Below are 22,502 nucleotides of genomic sequence, written 5' to 3'. Positions count from 1 at the left end.
TTGCCCAGGCTGGAGTGCAATGGCGTGATCTCAGCTCATTGCAACCTCCTCCTCCTGGGTTTGAGTAATTCTCCTGCTTCAGCCTCCCGGGTAGCTGGGACTACAGGCACGCATCATCACACCCAGTTAATTTTTGTATTTTTAGTAGAGACAGGGTTTCACCATGTTGGCCAGGCTGGTCACAATCTCCTGACCTCAGGAGATCCACCTGTCTCGGCCTCCCAAACTGCTGGGATTACAGGTGTGAGCCACCATGCCCGGGCCATTTTTTTTTTTAAACTTTAAGTTGTGGGATGCATGTGCAGAACGTGCAGGTTCGTTACATAGGTACACCTGTGCCGTGGTGGTTTTCTGTACCCATCAACCCGTCATCTAGGTTTTAAGCCCCTCATGCATTAGGTATTTGTCCTAATGCTCTCCCTCCCCTTGGCCCCCACCCCCCGACAGGCCCTGGTATGTGATGTTCCCCTCCCTGTGTCCAATTATTGACCATTTTTACATCCTCTTTTATGAACTATATGTTCAAATCTTTTGTCCTTTTTTTTTTTTTTGAGACAGAGTTTCACTCTTTGTTGCCCAGGCTGGAGTGCAATGGCGTGATCTCGGCTAACCACAACCTCTGCCTCCCGGGTTAAAGTGATTCTCCTGCCTCACCCTCCCAAGTAGCTGGGATTACAGGCATGCGCCACTACGCCCGGCTAATTTTGTATTTTTAGTGGAGACCGGGTTTCTCCATGTTGGTCAGGATGGTCTCGAACTCCTGACCTCAGGTGATCCGCCCGCCTCGGCCTCCCATAGCGCTAGGATTACAGGCGTGAGCCACCGCACCTGGCCTCTTTTGTCCATTTTTTTAAAAACAAGTTTTGGCTGGGCGCGGTATCTCACGCCTGTAATCCCAGCACTTTGGGAGGCCGAGGCGGGTGGATCATGAGGTCAGGAGATCGAGACCATCCTGGCTAACACGGTGAAACCCCATCTCTACTAAATATACAAAAACTTAGCCGGGTGTGGTGGCGGGTGCCTGTAGTTCCAGCTACTCGCTGAGGCAGGAGAATGGCGTGAAGCCGGGAGGCGGAGCTTACAGTGAGCCGAGATCGCGTGACTGCACTCCAGACTGGGAGAGAAATCAAGACTCTGTCTCAAAAACAAACAAACAAAAAAACTAGTTTTCTGTCTTTTTCTTTTTTTGAGACAAAGTCTCACTCTGTCATCCAGGCTTAAGTGCAGTGGCCTGATCACTGCCCACTGCAGCCTCAATCTCCTAGGCTCAAGCAATCCTCCTGCCTCAGCCTCCCAAGTAGCTGGGATGACAGGTGCACACCACCAAGCCCAGCTAATTTTAAAACATCTTGTAGAGACGTGGTCCTGCTATGTTACCCAGCTGTTCTCTAACTCGTGGGCTCAGGCGATCCTGTCACCTTGGCCTCCCAAAGTATTGGGATTACAAGCATGAGCCACTGCGCCTGGCCTTTTTCTTATTGATTTGTAAGAATTCTTTGTATATTCTGGTTAGAAATCATTTATCAAATATAAATGACTTGATTTTCTGAGCTTGCTGTTTCATTTTCTGAGTGGTATACTTTGATGAACACAAGTTCCTAATTTTAATTTATTTATTTATTTATTTGAGACGGAGTCTCACTCTGTTGCCCAGGCTGGAGTGCAGTGGTGCGATCTTGGCTCACTGCAAGCTCTGCTCCCCAGGTTCAAGCTATTCTCCCACCTCAGCCTCCTGAGTAGCTGGGATTACAGGTGCGTGTCACCACACCCAGCTAATTTTTTATTTTTAGTAGAGATGGGATTTCACCATGTTGGTCAGGCTGGTCTCGAACTCCTGACCTCCGATGATCCACCCGCCTTGGCCTCCCAAAGTGCTGGGATTACAGGCGTGAGCTCCTGTGCCCTGGCCTATTTTATTTTTTTATTTTTTGGAGACGGAGTCTCGCTCTGTCACCCAGGCTGGAGTTCAGTGGCGTGATCTCGGCTCCCTGGAACCTCCACCTCCCAGGTTCCAGCAATTCTCCTGCCTCAGCCTCCCAAGTAGCTGAGACTACAGGGGTATGCCACCACACCCAGCTAATTTTTGTGTTTTTAGTACAGACAGTTTCAACATGTTGGACAGCCTGGTCTTGAACTCCTGACCTCAGATGATCTGGCTGCCTTGGCCTCCCGAAGTGCTGGGATTACAGGCATGAGCCACCGTGCCCAGCCACGTTCTTAATTTTAATGAATCCAATTTATCAATATTTCTTTCCTTTCTCTTTTTTTTTTTTTTTTTTTTTTTTGAGACAGGGTCTGTCTCTGTTGCCTAGGCTGGAGTGCACTGGCACCATCTCGGCTGACTGCAACCTCCGCCTTCTGGGCTCAAGCCGCCCTACCACCTCAGCCTCTCAAGTAGCTGGGACTACAAGTCTGCCATCACTATGCCCAGCTAATTTTTGTGTTTTTAGTATAGAGAAAGGGTTTCTCCATGTTGCCCAGGCTGGTCTTGAACTCCTGAGCTCAAATGATCCACCTGCCTCGGCATCCCAAAGTGCTGGGATTACAGGCCTGAGCTCCCATGCCTGGCTTTTTCTTTCTTATAGTTAGTATTTTTGTGACCTATTTAAGAAATCTTTGCCTGCCCAAGATGTTCATGTTCTTCTGGAAGCCTGACTGTTTTAGCTTTCACACTTATGTCTATGGTCCCTCTTGAATTAGCTTTTGTACATGGTGTGAGGCTCAGCCTGACCTCCCTGTATGATGTCTGGGATCCAAGCTACCTGCCTATGCATCCTTCTGGGTATTGGCAGACCCTGGTGATAATACAGCACACCCCTGAGGTGACCCCAAGACTGCCAGGAGGGAGAGGTTATCCATGGAGCTCAGCATCATTTATTGACTTAATTCCTACCATGGTGCTTGGCTGTGGGAGAAGCAGAAAATGCCCTGGACAGCCTTCACCAGGAGCAGCTGCTATTGGAAGAACTTTACTTAACCCTTCAAATCTCATTCCTACACCTGCATAGGCCAAGAGGCCCTCCCCAAATCCTCAGTTCCTGGCCCTCAGGGCCTTGCCCATGAACTCTGGTAAGTGAGTGAGTGAGTGAGTGAATGAATGAAGTAACATAGCCATCCATGCTTGCATTCCATGTCCCCTACTCTGAGCCAGCCTCTCTAGCTAGGTTAGGGGTTCAGGGTGCAGGCAATGGAAGCCTCCGACAACTCCTCTTGGGTTTGCCTGTTTCCAGTGCAGCTGCTCCTGGACCATGGTGCTGATCCTAACCAGCGAGATGGGCTGGGGAACACGCCACTGCACCTGGGTAAGCATGTCAGAAGTCACTAAGACAACTCATTTGCAGCAAAGAAAGGCTCTTTAGATGAAGAGGGTGGGGCCCGGCATGCTCCTGGCAGAAACTGTGAGTGTCAGGGAAGATCCTAGGCCTGCACTCCCAGGGCTGCACTGCCCAGCAGCCTGTGTCCCATGGGTCTTCCAATCATTTAGCAGTTGGCTGTGCCCTCTGCAGAGCCAATTTAGCAACCTAGGCTAGCCCAGCAGCACTCAGCACTGTGGCTCACACTGAGGCAGATCCTATCTCCAGGCCTCAGTTTCCTCTGCTGTACAGGGAGGGAGTTGAACTTGACTTCTGAGTCCTACCTAGCTGTGCCTTGGTGATACCTTCTCAGTAGGCATAACTTGGCACAGGCGTCTGGGAGACACAGCCCTGCTCCCTCCAGTGGCCACACAGAGCCAGGCTCTGGTGGTCCTGGATTCTTAAGTCTCTGTTGTTCTTCCTCAGCGGCCTGCACCAACCACGTTCCTGTCATCACCACACTGCTACGAGGAGGTATGTGGTTTCTTCCCCTCTCTGTCCTCTTTCTCCCCCTCACCCCCAGAATGCTCACCTCAGCTGGTACCTGCAGGGGCCCGTGTGGATGCCCTGGACCGAGCTGGTCGCACACCCCTGCACCTGGCCAAGTCAAAGCTGAACATCCTGCAGGAGGGCCATGCCCAGTGCCTAGAGGCTGTGCGTCTGGAGGTGAAGCAGGTGAGTACCCCTTCTGTGTGGAGCCCACGGCACCAAGGCAGCACTGGACAGATGCTGCCCTAACCACAGACACACCTGCCTCTGGCCCCAGGGCTCCTGGGTCGTTTCACACTGACCCCAGTTGGCACCTGCTCCACTGTGCTTTTTGGAAGCAGCATCAGCCTGTCTGCCTCCCTAGGAACCCAGGCAGCTCAGCTCACCCTCTTGTTCCAGATCATCCATATGCTGAGGGAGTATCTGGAGCGCCTAGGGCAACATGAGCAGCGAGAACGCCTGGATGACCTCTGCACCCGCCTGCAGATGACCAGTACCAAAGAGCAGGTGAGCTGCAGCCACAGGCCCAGACCCAGGGCCTGGCAAGAGCCTCAGGGCCAGTCCACCCTGCTCCGATGCCACCAGACACTCGTATCAGAAAGAGGCTGTGGGCTGGGGCCAGCCGCAGGGGCTCACACCTGTAATCCCAATGCTATGGGAGGCTGAAGTGGGAGGATCACTTGAGGCTAGGAGTTCGAGGCTGCAGTGAGCTGTGATTGCCACCGAACTCCAGCCTGAGTGACAAAGCAAGGTCCTCTCAGAACATGTGGAAAAAGGCAAAAATTATTAAAACAACAACAAAAAAAACCAGAGCAAGGCCCTGTCTCAAACAAAAAAAGTGGGGGAAAGAGCCTATGATTATGGGGTTGCAGGCTTCAAAGCCTCCATTCACTTCCTTTGAAGTTGCCAGTGGCTAGTGTGTGTTCATGGCCCTGCCCTCTAGGACAGCCCTAGGCCACCTGGTGTCAAAGATTGACCCTTGGTCAACTGCTGCATAGTCAGAAGCCACCACACACCCTGGGAGGAGAGACCGTTCCTGTGGGATTGTGGAAGAGACCCAGGAGCCCTGGCACACCCCATGTCCCATAACAGAGCCTCTGTTCCATCCTGCAGGTGGATGAAGTGACTGACCTCCTGGCCAGCTTTACCTCCCTCAGTCTGCAGATGCAGAGCATGGAGAAGAGGTAGCAAGAGAGGCTCCCTGCCTTCCTGCCACTGCCCCACCTTGCCCCACTGCTGTCTCAGTACCAAGAAAAAGCCCAACATCTGGGACTTGGAGCTGCACTTGTCTGGTGAGGACCTTGCCCTCACCCACAGATGCCATGGGGCAGAGATGCTCTCTCTCCACGGCCTCAGAGCCACTCCCAGCCACAGTTTCCAGCATCTCTGTGGACAGGGACCACAGCTCCCAGCTTCTTCCAGTTCTCGCAGCACCAGACCAGCCTCTGCAGCTGCACTTCAGCTCCGCAGATCTGCGCTATCTCAGCAGACCTCACTTGCCCCATGGCCTTCATGGCGCGCCCCAGGCCTCAGACCCTTCTCTGTGTTCCGTCCTGGCCACGGGCTTGTTGCAGTCAGCAGGTGTGGGCTTAGGCGGGCACCCTGTGGCCAGGGGTACTGCGTGAGGCCCTCAGTTGGTCCTGTGCCTCTCACTAGCACTTAGACAGACACGTCACCGGACTTTCAAGGAGATACTGCAGTGAGTTTCTGTGGTTGGAAGGGGAGGGTTGGTGAGTCCCAGACCTTAAAAATACAAGGTTAAGAGGGACCCCAAAGCAAAAAATTCCAACCCTTTTCCTCCCAGTCATTGAAACACCAAAACTATTATACCGGAGGGTGTAATAGTTTTGCTGCCCAGTTGTGGTAGGCCAGTAGTGGCCTCCCAAGATGCCCATGTCCTAATCCCAGGAACCTGTCAAAATTACCTTGTATGGCCAAAGGGGCTTTGCAGATGTAATGAAGTTAAGGATCTTTGGCCGGGAAGATTATCCCAGCTTGTTCAGGAGGGCTTGATGTCCTCACCCGGGTCTGTATAACAGCAGAGCAGGTGACGGGAGAGCAGGTTGGAGGTGTAGCGATGGAGTAGGAAACTGGAGTCGAGGAGGGCAGCTCAAGCCACCTCAGAGCCAGGAAATGCATCCTCCCACAGAGCCCTGGAAGGCCCCAGCCCTGCTCCCACCTGGACTGGCTCAGTGAGGCTAATTTTATAATTCTGGCTGATTTTAGAACTCTAAGGGAATAAATTTGTGTTGTTTTAAGTCACTAAGTGTGTGGTAATTTATTGCAGCAGCAACCAGAAACTAGTATTGTAGTGAAGCCCCAAAAACTCACCTTGAGGTTCAGTCCTGTCAGCAGCCCCGCTCCCCGCTGCAGGAGCACCAGTCCTTTGCTGTGGGCCATGGACAGGCAGAAGAAAGCGTGCGCTCCTAGCGGAGGCCTGCTCAGGGAAAACCCAGGGGATGGCACTGCTGGGCCCGCCCCTGCACCAAGGCTGCTGATGGTGACTTTCTCCAGGTGATCAGTCCGTGTCCCGTCTGGCTCTGCCCTACTCTCCCCTTCACCAAGTTGGAATCCCTGTCTACCTTTCAGAGGAGGAGAGTGTGTTCCCCAAACCCAGCTTGGTATGGCTCAGATCTGCATTGAACTCATAGAACCTAGGCCAGGCCTTGGAGGAAAAAAGGGTCTGTCTGTGGGTATGAGATGTAGGGTAGGCCTGTCCCCAGGACCCTGTGAGAGGGAAGCCCAGTGCCCCACCAGGTTGGCAGGGCTGGGGAAGGGAAAGTGCGGTGGCCCCAAGTCTGAAGAGAGGCGGCAGAGGGAGCTGTGGGGCGCGCCCGTGGAACTCAGGCCACTGCCTGAGGGAGGTAAGGGAGGATGGCACCCCAGTCACATGGAGAGCAGAGGTGCGGTTCTGGGGTAGCTTTTCACTCGCTTCCTGCCATGTTACTCTGATCCCCTCCAGGTGAGCCTGCCCACTTTCTGGGCCCAGGGTTGCCATTGTATCCAAACACAGCCCCCCCATGGCCATGGCCCTGGGAATGGGGCAGAGCAGAGAGGAGTCCAGGGCAGAGGGGAGGCAGGGGCAGGAGGGAGCGGGCCTCAAAGTCCAGGAAGGGGGCTTTCTCATGGGTCCTGCTTGCCAGGTCTGTCCTCTCTCACCCTGGCCTGATCACCTGGGGAAGAATTGAGGCAAGGTTTCTCAACCTCAGGCCCAAGGGGTTCAATTAGCGAGCCCTTAGGGAGGTGTGAGCCCCCGAAACAGTGCAAGGTTTTGTGTGGAGAGTACACACATGCGTTTCTGGGAAACGGGTCCACAGCTCTCATTCTCATTCTCAGCAGGCTCCACACTCAAAAAAGGTTAGAACCCTTGCTACAGAGCTGTGGGAGCAGATAGGTGAGGGCCTGCCAAGGGCACTCCTGAGCCCACTGTCCCCTAGGCAGGCTGCTTGGTATTTGCAGAGCTGAGAGCTGGGGCATGCTGGGACCGTGAAATCACCCTGAGATGACCCACAGTCCTTAGCTGGGAAGCAAGGCCTGTGTCTCCTGCAGCATCCTCCATCCCTGGAGCCATGGATCCAGGAGAACTGGCCGTTGCGGAGGTGGAGTGTCTATTGTTGACTCCCTCCCTGGCCATGTAGACAGTGAACCAAAGGCTTGACTGAAGGTGGCTAATAGGTCAGTCATCAAACACTTGCCAGACAGCCATGTAGACAGCCAATCTGCCTCACCCCATTTCCAGCCAGGATATTTCCTGTAACCCCAATTGTGTCTGAAGAGCCAGCCAGATGAAGTCGGCCTCAGACACTGGAGTGAGTCACAAAACACCCAAGTGGTCCCTGAGCTGGCTGGACTGGGCAGGATAGAGAGCTCAGTGGTCCCTGAGCTGGCCATGGGCCAGGGCAGGAAAGAGAGCTCAGCTGAGGTTGTACTCACAGGGGTGAGTTTTGCTGGTTGCTGGCTGCTCTGCGAATTACTGAAGAGTCGGGGAGGTGCAGAGGAAGGCTTAGAAGATGGCAGGAAGAAGAAACATTTGTTGATTTCACCTTGCGGGTTAAGATCCTTTGCCTTATACTTCGTGTTTCTTTCATGTTAGAAATACTGGGCTAGGCGCAGTGGCTCACACGTGTAATCCTAACACTTTGGGAGGCCAAGGCAGGTGGATCACCTGAGGTCAGGAGTTCAAGACCAGCCTGGCCAACACGACGAAACCCCATCTCTACCAAAAATACAAAAATTAGCCAGACATGGTGGCGCCCACCTGTAATCCCAGCTACTTGGGAGGCTGAGGCCGGAGAATCACTTGAACCCAGGAGGTGGAGGTTGCAGTGAGCCAAGATTCAGCCACTTCACCCCAGCCCGGGCAAAACAGTGAGACTCCATCTCAAAAAATAAAAATAAATATTGACTTATTAACTTAGTGCTTGCTATGTGCTAGGCAGTGTTCTAGGTGGGAGGGCAGCAGGGAATGAAAGGACAAGCTCCCTGCCCTTGCCTACCTGCAAACAGTGGGAAGCGCTTGGAGAGAAATACAGATCCTCACAACCATCCTGTAAAATATGTGGCCTTGGCCAGGCGCGGTGGCTCACACCTGTAATCCCAGCGCTTTGGGAGGCTGAGGCAGGTGCATCACTTGAGTCCAGGAGTTTGAGACCAGCCTGGCCAACATGGTGAAACCCCGTCTCTACTAAAAATACAAAAATTAGCCGGCTGTGACGGCAGGCGCATGTAATCCCAGCTACTTGGGCAGCTGAGGCAGGAGAATCGCTTAAGCCCAGGAGGCGGAGGTTGCAGTGAGCCGAGATTGGGCCACTATACTCCAGCCTGGGCGACAGCCAGACTCTATCTCAAAAAAAAAAAAAAAAAAAAAAAAAAGCTATGTGGCCTTGTTGCTGCCTTTTCTAGGTGGGAAACAGACAGGGTCACCCAGCCAAGCAGCTGGGGCTGAAACCTGGATCTACCCCCAAAGTTCATGCTGTTTCTACCATTCCCGAAATTTAGAACTTTCTCCCAACCAGTTTCCTAAAACAGAGGGCAGCATTTGTTGAGCTCCTACTATGTGCTAGTAGGGAGTTTATTGAAGCCCTTTGATTTAGTGTTTGGAATAAAGTGTTAGGTAGCCCATGTTATTTATTGCTCTCCTCTATCTTAGAGATGCAGGAAATTGAGGCTGAGAGAGAGAAAGTAACTTGCCTGAGACCACGCAGCTGGTAAGTGGAGCCCAGCCCAGGTCTAGCATCCTCTCTGCCAGGTTTCCAAAGTGCAATGTCCCCAGTGCTCCCAGGACACAGTTGGTAGAAACCAATGGGCCTTACCAAGTGAATGCCTTGGTCTCTGATCAGCAGGGCATTCCCAGGGACAGGGAACGTCTTGAGCACCAAGATATGCACCTAGTCACCCGAGGAAAGAGAAAGGACTACACAGGGGGATGGGGCTGAGCTGGGTGTGGAGTGGTCCTTGAGGGTCTTGGTGAGTGGGTAGGGGGAGCAGCATGAGCCAGGCCTCAGGGAAGGAGGACAACCAGGAGATGGCCTGGAAAAAGTACTGGATCCGGGAGGGTTCTAACCTGGCCAGAGAGGGAGGTGGGACAGGCTAGGAAGTCTCAAGTTCTGAAGATTGGCCTTGGCAGGCAGAAACCAGGTAAAGTGGGCAGTTACCTGCACCCTGGGGCCAGCTGCATCCTTAGCCCTGAGCAGGCACGAAGGTTTCTGGCTCTGGGTGTGACCTCAGTCTGGGGAAAAGCCCCTACCCCCACCAGGACCACCCGCTCCCCAGACTACTTCAGATGCTGAGCCCAAGCTGGGGCAGGAAGCTAGACTGAAACCTAAGGTAATCCCGACAAAGTCCCTGGTTCCCTCCAACTGTGGGGCCAAAGGGGAATGACGGCCAAACCCCCATGCTGACTCTCAAATTTGGGCCCTCAGTGCCGACAGGAAGATTAGATCAGCACACTTTCCACATGGGGAAACGGGCTCAGAGAAGTGCAAGAGCCCTGCCTGATGCCCCAGACCAGGGCTCCAGGCCCAGAGTGTTTCCTTGTCCCTGTGCTCAGAGGGCAGCAGCTGGCTTTGGAAGCCCAGGAGGATGGCCCGTATCCACAGATGCACTTGGCAGTGAAGCGCGCCCAGAGGGACAGAGGCAGTTGAGTCGCGCCTCCTCCACTGGGTTGTGAGGGCCTGAGAAAGCCCATGAGACATTGCATGAAGCTGGTGCCAGACTGTGAGCAACTGAGGAGGCTTCCCTCTGGAAGGATCCGCGGTGCCTGGAATGAAACCTGGCTCAGACAGAGCTCAGTTGAGCAGATCACTGAGGCGTGGAGAGGTCAGGGTTGCCAAGCGCAGTAGTCTGGATTCAAAGTCAACAGCATGGCTCCAGAGTCTCTGCCTTAGCCCCTGCATCAACCACCTCTCAGAGTTGCCCTTGCAGGCTCATCAGATGCCTAGGCCAGTGCCCTCCCCTACAACACAGTCGGCCAGGGCCAGGGAAGCTTGGGGAGCCCCAGAGCACCCCCCGATATTCCAGCCTAATCCTGGCACCCCTGCCCCTCACCACCCTTTCTGCTTCAACCTCGCCTCCTACACAGAGCCTGGGCCACTTAACTTGACACCAAACAGATGCCTTAATAAATCAGAGTCTGATCTTCTTGAGCCAGAAGCAATATTACCCCCTGCTCAGCCTCTCCCTCTGGCCTCATGCCATCTTGTATTCAGCCAGTGGCTCACAAATGAACCTACGTCAGGGCTGAAGAACTGGTGTTCACGAATAGGAAACCTCAGGGTCATTAATTGGTGTTTATTTCCCCAGATGCACACCTCGAAGTTGACAGATGATGCTGTTCCTGCCAGCCTCAGGCAGAGGAGATAGGTTAACTTGCCTGCTCTCTGCAGGGCTGAGTTACAGCCTTGCCACTGTGGCTGCCTAGGGTGGGGTGACGGGGATGAGGAGGTCACCTTTGCACATTTCAAATTTCTCCCTCCCCCTCAACCAATTCCTTCCTGCCTCATCTCCCATAGCTTCCATTAAAGACCACGGAACCAAAATCAGACAAACCTGAGTTAAACCCCAGTTCTGTTTCTGGCTAGCTCTGTGATCTTGGACAAGCTACTTAATCTTCGAGCCTCAGTTTCTCCATCTTCAATCTCTAAAGCTGATGAGGCGTAAGTTCCAGACACAGGCCTGAAACGTGGCACGTACTCAGAGTACACCGCTATTCTGCGGGCACCCCCACCATGACCACCAAAACTGTCCCCCTCAGTTATCCCCACTGCCACCCCCAAATAGCCCAAGCCAGAAGTCTGGGGTGTCATCTGGGACACGTCTCTCCTCCTTACCCTCCAACAGTCACCAAGTCCTAGCAATTGTACCTCCTAAGTGGCTGACCCATCTGTCCATGTCTCCCCACCACTTCCAATGCCTCTATGTCTTTCTCTCTGGATTTTCACACGAGCCTCCTGACTGACCTCTCTGCTCCAGTCAGCACACTCTGTACTTCCTCCCTAGGAAAGCCTGCCGGGGCAGCCAGAAAGAGCTCCCTAAAGAGTAAATCTTTTTTTTCTTTTTTGAGACAGAGTCTTGCTCTGTCACCCAGGCTGGAGTGCAGTGGCGTGATCTTGGCTCACTGCAACCTCTACTGCCTGGGTTCAAGCGATTCTCCTGCCTCAGCCTCCCGAGTAGCTGGGATTACAGGTGTGTACCACCAAGCCCGACCACTTTTTTTTTGTATTTTTAGTAGAGATGGGGGTTTCAGCATCTTGGCCAAGCTGATCTTGAACTCCTGACCTCGTATCCACCCGTCTCAGCCTCCCAAAGTGCTAGGATTACAGGCGTGAGCTACTGCGCCAGGCCCCCTAAAGAGTAATTTTTTTTTTTTTTGAGACGGAGTCTCACTCTGTCCCCCAGGCTGGAGTGCAGTGGCGTGATCTCGGCTCATTGGAAGCTCTGTCTCCCGGGTTCACGCCATTTTCCTGTCTCAGCCTCCCGAGTAGCTGGGACTACAGGCGCGCCTGCCACCACGCCCAGCTAATTTTTTGTATTTTTAGTAGATATGGTGTTTCACTGTGTTAGCCAGGATGGTCTCGATCTCCTGACCTCGTGATCCGGCCAGGCCTCTTCTTAAGAGGTTTGCACAAACAGGAAGGTAAGAAGGTTGTAGAATCCAAACCTCCTTCCAACTAAGAAAAGTGCCTTTCCAGGTCCCCAGGGCTGCCCCAGGCTCAGCCCTACACTTGACAGAGGGCTCAGATCAGGAGGGTTCTCTCAGGCCCTGGGGAGCAGTGGCCAGGACTCAATTCAGCCTCCACTCCGACCCTCTTGCCTGCCTTGGGCTCTACTGGACACACAATTCTCTCCTGAGTTATTATTATTACGACCATCTGCTCTTCCAAGTGTTTCATTAGCCCCCTGAAGCAAACCTCGGAGCCTCGGGAACCAAGCCCAAGCCTGGCAGCAGGCCATCCATCTTCCTGCCAAGTCCACAGCAAAAATATCTTCCCAGTCCTAGGCCAGGCCTCGTTGGCTTTCCTCAACAGAGCTCACGGAGCAGACTCTTTACCGGTCTCCTCACTTCCAAGAAGGGCCCAGGAGAACCCACCTGATCTGAGTCCTCTGCCAAGTCTAGGCCTCCATTCCAGCTTGTACACAGCAGCCCTGGGAGCTTTCTGAACTGCACATCTGATAGGCCCCCTCCTCTCCTGAAAACCTTCAGTGGCATCACCATCTGCCTGAAGGATGAAGCTCCTGCCCTCCAGGCCTCCCCTGCCCCAATCTCTCCCTGCCTCAGCTGCAGGAGCCACTTACTGCCCTGCATGTCCCCTGCCTTGCACAGGCTGTTGCTCTACCTGGCATGCCCCTCCCCACCTTTGTCCAAGAAAATACATGTCAAATGTTACCTCTGGGCGGGGCGCGGTGGCTCACGCCTGTAATCCCAGCACTTTGGGAGGGCAATGCCGGCGGATCGCTTGAGGTCAGGAGTTCAAGACCAGCCTGGCCAACACGGTGAAACCCCATCTCTACCAAAAAATAAAAATAAAAAAAAATACAAAAATTAGCCAGGTGTGGTGGCATACGCCTATAGTCGCAGCTAGTCGGGAGGCTGAGGCAGGAGAATCGCTTGAACCTGGGAGGCGGAGGTTGTATTGAGCCAAGATTGTGCCACTGCACTGCAGCCTGGATAACAATCTCTCTCTCTCTCTCAAAAATAATAATAATAATAATAATAATAGAAAAAAAAGAAAAAGTTACACAGCCATGGGTTTGTATCCAACCTCTGCCAAACACCAGCGGTGTGGCAAATCACTAAATCTCTATGATCCTTGATTTCTACATCTGTAAAATGGGGCTAAACGGCCGGGCACAGTGGTTCACGCCTGTTATCCCAGCACTTTGGGAGGCCGAGGCAGACGGATCACCTGCGGTCAGGAGTTCAAGACCAGCCTGTCCAAAATGGTGAAACCCCGTCTCTATTAAAAAAAAAAAATTAGTCGGATGTGGTGGTGGGCGCCTGTAATCCCAGCTACTCTGGAGGCTGAGGCAGGAGAATTGCTTGAACCCGGGGGACGGAGGTTGCAGTGAGCCGAGATGGCGCCACTGTAGTCCAGCCTGGGCGACAAAACTCTGTCTCTAAAAGACAAAAAAAAAAAAAAAAAAAAGGAAAGGTTAATCATATCTATTTGCAAAGCTGTTTTGACAAAGAATGTAGCATGAGGCATATGGTACCTGCTTAATAAATGTTTTTAGAGACAAGGTCTTGCTTTGCTGTCTAGGCTGGAATGCAGTAGCGTGATCATAGCTCACTGCAGCCTTGAACTGCTGCCTCAAGCGATCCTCCCGCCTCGACCTCCCAAAACGCTGAGATTACAGGCATGAGCCAAGCACCTGGTCCCACTTAAATATTAGCCATTTATTAGCTGTTGATGTTAAATTACCTAGGACTGAGCTTGGAACCAAGAAGGAGATAGTTAAGAGGTGGTGGAGGAAGCAGGGCCTAGGTGTCACCCAGTTGGAAGGATGGGCAGAGGGACTGCCAGGCTGGCTCTGGGCAGGCTCTGGGGGCTGCCCTGCTGGGGGCGGGCTGTGCTGTCCATATTCACACCCAGGGGTGTCCACTGGGCTGGTGCTCCGCTGTGGAGCGGGGACAAGTCGCTCCACTCAATGCCCCTCAGAGAGCTCGTGGCATTGCCCCATCCCTGGCCCGGTGGCGTCCCGCCTTCGGAGAACGGGAGTGAGACAGACGGACACAGGCGGAGTCCAGGTGGCAGGGTTTATTCCGGTCCTCGGGCAGCCTCTCCGCCGTGGACGGGTCCCTCCCTGGGCTCCGGGCCCCGGCCGCCACCAGCCAGCAGCCCCCCGCTAGGCCGGGCGTCTCCGGGGCAGCCGGGTAGGCCCGAGGACGCGGGGCAGACGCGACGCAAGGCGCGGCGGGCGCGGTGGCGGCGTCGGCGGCCGCACGGCCAGAGGCGGCGGAAGCGCGCGCGGAAGTGGCGCGAGGCGAGCGCGTAGACGAGCGGGTTGAGGCAGGAGTTGGCGTAGGCCAGGCAGTGCGAGGCCAGGCGGCAGGCGTAGGTGGCCGGGCTGAAGGCGAAGCGGCCGTACCAGAAGCACAGGATGAGCGCGTGGTGCGGACCCCAGCAGAGCGCGTAGAGCGCGGCCACCGCCAGCATGGCGCGCCCCGCGCGGCCCGTCGCCCTCCGCCGCGCCTCGGCCGCCGCCGCGCCCGCGGGACCCACGGCGGCCCACAGGAAGCGCAGCGTGCGCCCGTAGGCCAGGCTCACCACGGCCACGGGCAGCAGGTAGCCGGCAGCGAAGGTGGCCACGTCCAGGGCGCGGCGGCGCGCGTCCTCCCAGGCGGGCACGCAGAGCTCCAGCGCGCCGTAGCGCACGGTGCCGTAGTAGCTGAGGTAGGGCGCCGAGAAGAGCGCCGCCAGCAGCCACACAAGCCCCACTGCGGCCCGGGCGTTGCGCGGCGTGCGCAGGGCGCGCGAGCGCAGCGGGTGCCGCACGGCCAGGTACCTGCGGAGGGCGCCTGGTCAGCGGGGCGGGCAGGTGCCCTCCCGCAGGGGCCCGCGCCACGTCCCGCGCCGGGGCCCTGCGGCCCAGTGCGCCTCCTGTGAACCGTGGGGGACGTGGCGGGGATTAAGGGTGTGAACGCGCAAGGTGCTTAGGCCCTTGCACCTAGCAAGGGCCCGATCCCGGTGACTTGTTATTTCTAGGATTATTTTATGGATGCGTCAGATGAGGTCCAGAGAGAAGTGACTTGCCCAGGGTCATCAGCTGGAGTGAGCCTGGATTTGACCCCAAGTTTCAAGCTGTGGAAGCAGATGTGTGCACAGCTTGGCCAGGTGTGGGCAGTTAGAAAATAGCTGGGCTGGGCGCGGTGGCTCACGCCTGTAATCCCAGCACTTGGGAGGCCGAGGCGGGCGGATCACCTGAGGTCAGGGGTTCGAGACCAGCCTGTCCAACATGGCAAAACCCCGTTTCTACTAAAAATACAAAAAATTAGCCAGGTGTGGTGGCCTGTAATCCCAGCTACTCGGGAGGCTGTGGCAGGAGAATCGCTGGAACCCAGGAGGCAGAGGTTGCAGTGAGCCAAGATCCAAAAAAAAAAAAAAAAAAACTGATGAACGCATTCGTGAGCTTCTTTTGCGATTCATTTCGCGCTTACAGAGCACTTACTATGTGCCAGACCCTGTGCTGCCACTTGAGACTCAGAGGCGTCCTCTGGAAGTTCACAGTGGAAGAGGGGAAGGGCAGGACAGTCCCCTCAAGCACGCCCTGCAGGTGCCCAGAGGCTGCTTGCGAGGGGTCAGGGAGCTTTTGTTTCCTCCCACCCACCTCCCTTTCTGGTCCCCCACTCTCTCCTTCCTAAGGCCAGTGAGGATCTGTTCAGGACTCCTCCCCCAACCCCCGCCCCCACAGCCCTGCCCAGCCAGGCCCCAGGCACAGCGCACCTGTCCACGGAGACAGCAGCCAGCGTGAAGCTGCTGGCGTACATGGTGAGGTAGATGAGCAGGTGCACGGCCTTGCAGACGAGGGCCCCGAAGAGCCAGGCATCCAGCGTGTAGATGGTGGCCTGGAAGGGCACGCAGCACAGGATGAAGCAGAGGTCAGCCACCGCCAGGTTGAGGATGAACAGGTCCGTGGTGCTGCCGGGCTCCTGCCAGGCACTCGGGCCAGGCTGCAGGAGCACTGCCAGCACCAGCCCATTGCCCACTGTGCCCAGCAGGAAGATTAGGGCAAAGACCACAGGCACTGCCACGGCCCCCACACTCCCTGGGCTGTCCAGTGAAATGTTCTGGGCATCAGCCATCTCCCCATCAGACGGGCACCTGGGAAGAGAAGCTGGAGTCCTCAGGCAAGAGCCCCCAGTTCTGGTTGCTTGACCCCGGGATCTAACTCCCCCGACCTGGGTCTGGCCAGGTGTTCTGGGCTGGAAGCTCGTGGGAGATGGAGGAGGGGAGAGCAGAGCCAAAGTCATCGCTGAGTGTCACTGTGTGAGCAAGCTCGTGGTGTTCAAGGGGTGAGAGTTCCTCAGTTTCCTAAGGAACACCCCTGGAGTCCTGCCTGGAGGACTACCTAGGTATTTGAGGGACACTTTCAACCCACGAGGCTGGGGAAGGCACAAGCGAAGTAGGATGAAGATATGGCGATGGGGGGAGGGGCCAAACCCAGAAACTGGTATATTTTCCTTCTCAATGGGGATCTGAAGCTCAGGGGAGACCCTGGGACATGGGTTTAGGGCTTTCTCTGGCTACAAGCTGTAGCCTTAGCAAAACACGGGTAACATCCCTGAGTCATTGGAGGGTCCAGTATAGTGAGATCATCACAATGGCAAAACTGGGAAGACCGTGTAGGTCACTGCTCCCTCTCTGCACAGGGAAATCAAGGCCCAGAGAGGGGACATGGGAGGATAATATCACACTCGAAATGGCAACTCTGGGGCTGTTGCCACCCTGGTATCCTGCCTCTTAAGCTAGAGTGCTCATCTGAGAGCCTGTAACAGGTGGTGCCTCTGACAACCTGTGTGTGTGTGCACACCGCACCCATGCTCACCCCCATCCCACTCTACAGCCCATGTCTCCTACTACCTGTGGATCTCCTTGCAGGCTTGAGACCACTGGGGTGGTGGGACAAAGTAGGGGAAAGGGGGGTCAGGCAGGGAGTAGGGAAGAAAGGCAATGTCTGCCCGCACCCCAGCACCCAGCATGCAGTAGGTCCCCAAAGCCCAGGATGGGCAACACCCACCTCCGCCTTGGGCAGTGGGCTTGATCCTGGGTGGAATGGCCAGGCTGGGTGGGCCTCCTGATTCAGCGGCTGCCCCTCGGTGCCTGCCTGCAGGTACTGGTCTGCCTTCTACTTCTCCCCCTTTGCCTTTAAGGCCCCTCCTCTCCTCTGCCCCCTCTGCTGAGCCGGAGTTGGGCACTCCCTCTGGAGTAGCCACTGGCCACTTCCTCCTCAGTCCCTGATTTCCCCCAGGTGGCAGGCTCTTCTGCCTGGCTCTTCTCTGCCTCTCTGCGTTGCTGCTGCCTTTTCCTCTCTCTGCAGCCAGTAACCCATTGATCTCGCTCTCTGTGATTTGCTTTGTAGTTAACCCCTCTGTGCCCAGGGCCCAGCCAGTCTCTGGCACTCCCACCTCCTGTGGCCCAGCCTGATGTGACTCCATCCCCTATCCCTGCACCTTCTTGCTCCAATCCATGTTTAGAAAAGGTTCCTAGGCCGGGCATGGTGGCTCACGTCTGTAATCCCAGCACTTTGGGAGGCCGAGGCAGGCAGATCACTTGAGGCCAGGAATTCGAGACCAGCCTGGCCAATGTGGCGAAACCTTGTCTCTACTAAAAATACAAAAATTAACTGAGCGTGGTGGTGGGCGCCTGTAGTCCCAGCTACTCTGGAGGCTGAGGCAGGAGAATCGCTTGAACCTGGGAGGTGGAGGTTGCAATGAGCCAAGATGACGCCACTGCACTCCAGCCTAGGTGATGGAGTGAGACATTGTCTCAAAAAAAAAAAAAAAAAAAAAAAAAGAGGCTGGGTGCGGTGGCTCATGCCTGTAATCCCAGCACTTTGGGAGGCCAAGACAGGTGGATCATGAGGTCAGGAGTTCAAGACCAGCCTGGCCAAGATGATGAAACCCCATGTCTACTAAAAATACAAAAATTAGCTGGGTGTGGTGGCGGGCACCTGTAATCCCAGCTGCTCGGGAGGCTGAGGCAGAGAATTGCTTGAAGCTAGGGGTTGGAGGTTGCAGTGAGCCAAGATCGTGCCACTGCACTCCAGCCTGGGCGACAGAGCGAGATTCCGTCTCAAAAAAAAAAAAAAAAAGGATTCCTAGTCTTGACTGGGGTTTCCTGGAGTGGGAAACCAGGACTTGAGTCTCCTTTCGGCAGACTCCAGAGACTCCTCCCTCAGGCTCTGCAAATCCTGAGATCCTTCTCTGGAAGCTCTTTCCAGAGCCTTAGTCCAGCTGGAGCCCAGATGGTTTAGGTACCTGTCCAAAAAGTCTGGCTTTACCTGATAGCAACGGGGAACTACTAAGATTCTACAGCAGAGACATGACCCGCACATTTTCTTTCTTTCTTTCTTTTTTTTCCCCCACATTATCTTTTGTAAGAAGTTTGTTATGGGCCAGGCGCAGCGGCTCACACCTGTAATCCTAGCACTTTGGGAGGCCGAGGTGGGCGGATCATCTGAGGTCAAGAGTTCGAGACCAGACTGGCCAACATGGCAAAACCCTGCCTCTACTAAATATACAAAAATTAGCTGGGCATGGTGGCTCACACCTGTAATCCCAGCTACTCAGGAGGCTGAGGCACGAGAATCGCTTGAACCTGGGAGGTGGTGGTTGCAGTGAGCCGAGATCGCTCACACTCCAGACTGGGCAACAGAGCGACTCTGTCTCAAAAAAAAAGTCTATTATTGCCCGGGGTGAAAAGGATGGACAGAGGGGGAGAGATCTGATGAGTGACCTGTTAGGAGCCTCTCGTCTAGGCAAGAGCCAAAGAGGTGAATAAGTCTTGGTGAACGGCTGTGTGATTTGGTCATGGAGTTCTGTCCTGAACTGTGTGGAGGAGGGGCCACATGGCCAAATGCCTCCAGAGGGTTAGGGAGGCTAGCACCTGGGGAGCAAGGTACACTGGATTCAGCAATGAGGAGGCTGCTGGTAAACTGGACAGGTGTTTTGAGGGCAAAAGGCAGTCTGCAGTGAGTTAAGGAAGGGAGGGGAGAGGTGGAGGGGCTGAGTGTAGTGTTTTTAGAAGCTGGGGGTGGGGTTGGGGAGCATCAAGGGGAAGTGCGTAAGGGGAGAGAAAACAGTGTGAGGGGCGCTGGTGGAGCCAGGACTCGGTAGATGCTCAGAACTAGCTCCTTAAGGCCAGGCGTGGTGGCTCACGTCTGTAATCCTAGCACTTTGGGAGGCCAAGGCAGTTGGATCACTTGAGGTCAGGAGTTCAAGACCAGCCTGGCCAACATGGTGAAACCCATCTCTACTAAAAATTAGCCAGGTATGGTGGTGCACACCTGTAATCCCAGCTACTTGGGACGACTGAGGCAGGAGAATGGCTTGAGCCCGGGAGGCGGAGGTTGCAGTGAGCGGAGACTGTGCCACTGCACTCCAGCCTGGGCAACAGAGCAAGACTCAAAAAAAAAAAGAAAGAAAAAAAAGAAAAGAAAAGAACCAGCTCCTCAAAGGCCCCGGGGTTTTCACGAGGGCTCAGAGGTGCCTCTATAGAGCCTGATGTCACCTTCTTTAGATGCAGAAAATCCTCAATTTTTGGAAGCAGAGTCTCACGGAATTGAAACTATTAGGAATCTAATCTAGACTTGCCAAACCTGAATTCAGAAGCTTCAGAATTGAATTAATATATATATATATTTTTGAGACAGTCTCGCTCTGTTGCCCAGGCTGGAGTACAGTGGTGCGATCTCAGCTCACTGCAAGTGCAAGCTCCGCCTCCCAGGTTCACGCCATTCTCCCACCTCAGCCTCCCGAGTAGTTGGGACTACAGGCGCCCACCACGCCCGGCTAATGTTTTGTTTTTGTATTTTTAGTAGAGACGGGGTTTCACCGTTTTAGCCAGGATGGTCTCGATCTCCTGACCTCATGATCCGCCCGCCTCGGCCTCCCAAAGTGCTGGGATTACAGGCGTGAGCCACCGCGCCCGGCCAGAATTGAATTAATTCTGAATTGAATTCAGAATTGAATTGCGCAACGGAATTGTAGACTCTTATGATCCCTGAATGGCGAGACTCAGCTTGGTGGGATTTTAGAACCTTTGACAGATCTACAACCACTGCGTGAAAGTAACGCACCCTTAGACTCCCAGAATCCTGGACGAATGTGCATGCCTGAACCCTGGAACGGGCTGGAAAGCATCTGAGATTCATGACTTTGCACTCCTGGCCCTTGGGAGCCCCCTGCCCACAAGGTCCTTCTTGGCCTAGGGCGATGAGCTCCCAGCAGCGGCAAGGCTAAGCTGATATGAGAGCGGAGGTGGAGGGAAGGAGGAAGGAACAGGCGGCCATAAAGAGCGCGGCCGTGAGCCTAGACCTTGGGTGCGCCCGGTGCCACCTCCATCCACCCCTACTGCCGCTTCTGGTAGCCCGCGGCCCTGAACCCCGTGCGCGACGCAGAGAACAAGGACATTGCGCCCTTGGGGCGGTCCCCAGAGCCTCTGATTCTGCAGAACGCAGACTTGCAGCTGATCCACGGCCGGCCCTCCCGCCCCGCGTGGCCCTACAGCTTGTCGTGGGCGGCCGGCGACTACCGGTAGGCGCCCAAGCCGAAACACGTGCACCCAGAGCGGCTGCTGCGCCTCCTACAGACACCTTCTGGATGACTGCGGAAGAAGCGCGGCGGCGGACCCGGGCTGGTGCAGCAGGACACGCTGAGCCGCGGGTTGGCCAACGGCGTGGAGCCCTACCGCGATCGGCTAGCCCAGGGGGTCGCGGCGCTGCCAGCGCAGCAGGGCAACGCCAGCGGCGGCTCCTGGGAGCCACAGGGGCGGCGACGCACTTTCTGCGCCGCTGTCTGGATCTCGCCTCGTGCCGCCTCACGTCGGTCTGGGTGGACCTGGGCCCTCTGTTCTGGCCCCGCCGGGTGCACCACACCGACTGCCACACGTCACCCCGCAGCTGCCCGTGGCGCTTAACATGAGCTGCCGACTAGAGCAGACCATGCTCATCAAGCTGCTGGCTCGACATTACTGGTTGAGCCCTTGTGCACATCCCCTGCAGCAGCGCGCCTGGTGCCACGTGCCCTAGCCGGTGGTGGTGGGCTGCAAATGTTCCTGCCGCTAATGTGGCCACAGCTACCCCAGCCAGGCTGCCTTCCACCCTCACACCGGCTCCCCACACCCACCCCTTCCCCAGCTCCTGGACCCCAGCAGCAAGGTCCTCCGGATCGCAGGCTAGGATTCCCTGAATCCCAGCTTTCAGATCCTGCAGGGCTGGGCCAGAGCCCAGCTCATATTGTTCATCCCAAGATAACAGGCAAATGGGTGGGCTGGAGGTGCAGGACGTCAGAGAGAGACGTAGGGCTAGTTTCATGTCGTTAATGATAAAGGGCCTTTTCATCCTCTGTCCCAAGCAAACTAAGAGCTTCCCAAGGTCACACCACGCTGAGGGTGGAGCTGCGGGGACCCCACTCCCCACCCCACAAGGGGTCCACAAGGTCGCCAGGGAGAGACCGCCCTCCTCCCGCAGGCCCCTCCAACAGGAAAGCGGCGAGCCGTTGTGGGGCACAAGGGAGGATGGGGCCTTGGCAGCAGCAAATCGCCCCTCCTGGCCTTGACTGCTGGGCAGCCTGAACAGCCGCGGCCCAAGGCCCCCAGTCTGGAGGGGCGGGGCGAGCCGGCGGCCGCGGCCCGTGCTCGCAGCACCCCCTGGCGGCTGATCATCGTAGGCCTTGGAATGAGCGAGATGGAAGGACCTCAGATCTCAAGGCGTAGTGGCAGGAGGACTGAGGCACACACAGGGACTGGAGCTTGCCGAAAGCCAGAGTAAGGCAGGGAGAGAGTGGGCGCGAACACAGGGTTCCAGACTGTCTGGAGCTTCCCCAGGGGTGATCCTCATTCTTTTCTTTTGGGCCTGAATCCTCTGCCTCTCCTTCCAAACATGGACACCCAGCCTCCTCCTATCTGGGCAGCTACAGGACATCTTCCAATGGGGAGAAGGAAGAAGCTAGACTCTAAGACTAGACTCAGGGGCTGCAGAGTAGCGGGCAGTGGCAGGGTAAAGGGCCTGTGGGGCTAGTTCTCAGCAGCCCTCCACAGCAGCACAGAAACTACCCGAGACAAACGGTGGCCCGGGCCTATCTCCCAAAGGCCTGGGTCCCAGCCTTTTTTTTTTTTTTTTTTTTTTTTTGAGACAGACTTCTGCTCTTGTTGCTCAGGCTGGAGTGCAATGGCATGATCTTGGCTCACCGCAACCTCCACCTCCCGGGTTCAAGCGATTCTCCTGCCTCAGCCTCCTGAGCAGCTGGGATTACAGGCATACGCCACCACGCCTGGCTAATTTCGTATTTTTAGTAGAGACGGGGTTTCTCCATGTTGGTCAGGCTGGTCTCAAACTCCCGACCTCAGGTGATCCACCTGCCTTGGCCTCCCAAAGTGCTGGGATTACAGGCCTGAGCCACCGTGCCCGGCCACTGGGTCCCATCTTAATCTAGGGAAAGAG

At 55.5% G+C, this 22,502-nt stretch overlaps 2 protein-coding genes across 5 annotated transcripts in view; one reads left to right on the top strand and one right to left on the bottom strand.

The window, feature by feature from the left end:
* The window catches only part of ANKRD54 (ankyrin repeat domain 54), a 17,628-nt gene extending 11,524 nt beyond the window's left edge, over nt 1-6,104 (top strand). For all 4 annotated transcript variants that reach the window (XM_057300999.2, XM_008975056.6, XM_034949070.3 and 1 more), the window contains exons 4-8: nt 3,231-3,302; nt 3,780-3,827; nt 3,904-4,028; nt 4,242-4,349; nt 4,956-6,104. In XM_057300999.2, coding sequence (XP_057156982.1) covers nt 3,231-3,302; nt 3,780-3,827; nt 3,904-4,028; nt 4,242-4,349; nt 4,956-5,030 — 428 coding nt within the window. In that variant the 3' untranslated portion in view covers nt 5,031-6,104. The remainder of the gene's footprint in view (nt 1-3,230; nt 3,303-3,779; nt 3,828-3,903; nt 4,029-4,241; nt 4,350-4,955) is intronic.
* Nucleotides 1-22,478, bottom strand: part of GALR3 (galanin receptor 3) — a 23,486-nt gene extending 1,008 nt beyond the window's left edge. Inside the window, exons 1-3 of the mRNA XM_034949066.3 lie at nt 15,785-22,478; nt 13,763-14,846; nt 12,728-12,847 (exon numbers count right to left, since the gene is read on the bottom strand). Coding sequence (XP_034804957.2) covers nt 14,099-14,846; nt 15,785-16,311 — 1,275 coding nt within the window. The 5' untranslated portion in view covers nt 16,312-22,478 and the 3' untranslated portion in view covers nt 12,728-12,847; nt 13,763-14,098. The remainder of the gene's footprint in view (nt 1-12,727; nt 12,848-13,762; nt 14,847-15,784) is intronic.
* Nucleotides 22,479-22,502: the final 24 nt, after the last annotated feature.

Source organism: Pan paniscus, chromosome 23, assembly GCF_029289425.2.
Source record: "Pan paniscus chromosome 23, NHGRI_mPanPan1-v2.0_pri, whole genome shotgun sequence".
Lineage (NCBI taxonomy): Eukaryota > Metazoa > Chordata > Mammalia > Primates > Hominidae > Pan > Pan paniscus.
Note: the sequence above shows the minus strand (reverse complement) of the source record. Positions and strands in the feature narration are given on the sequence as shown.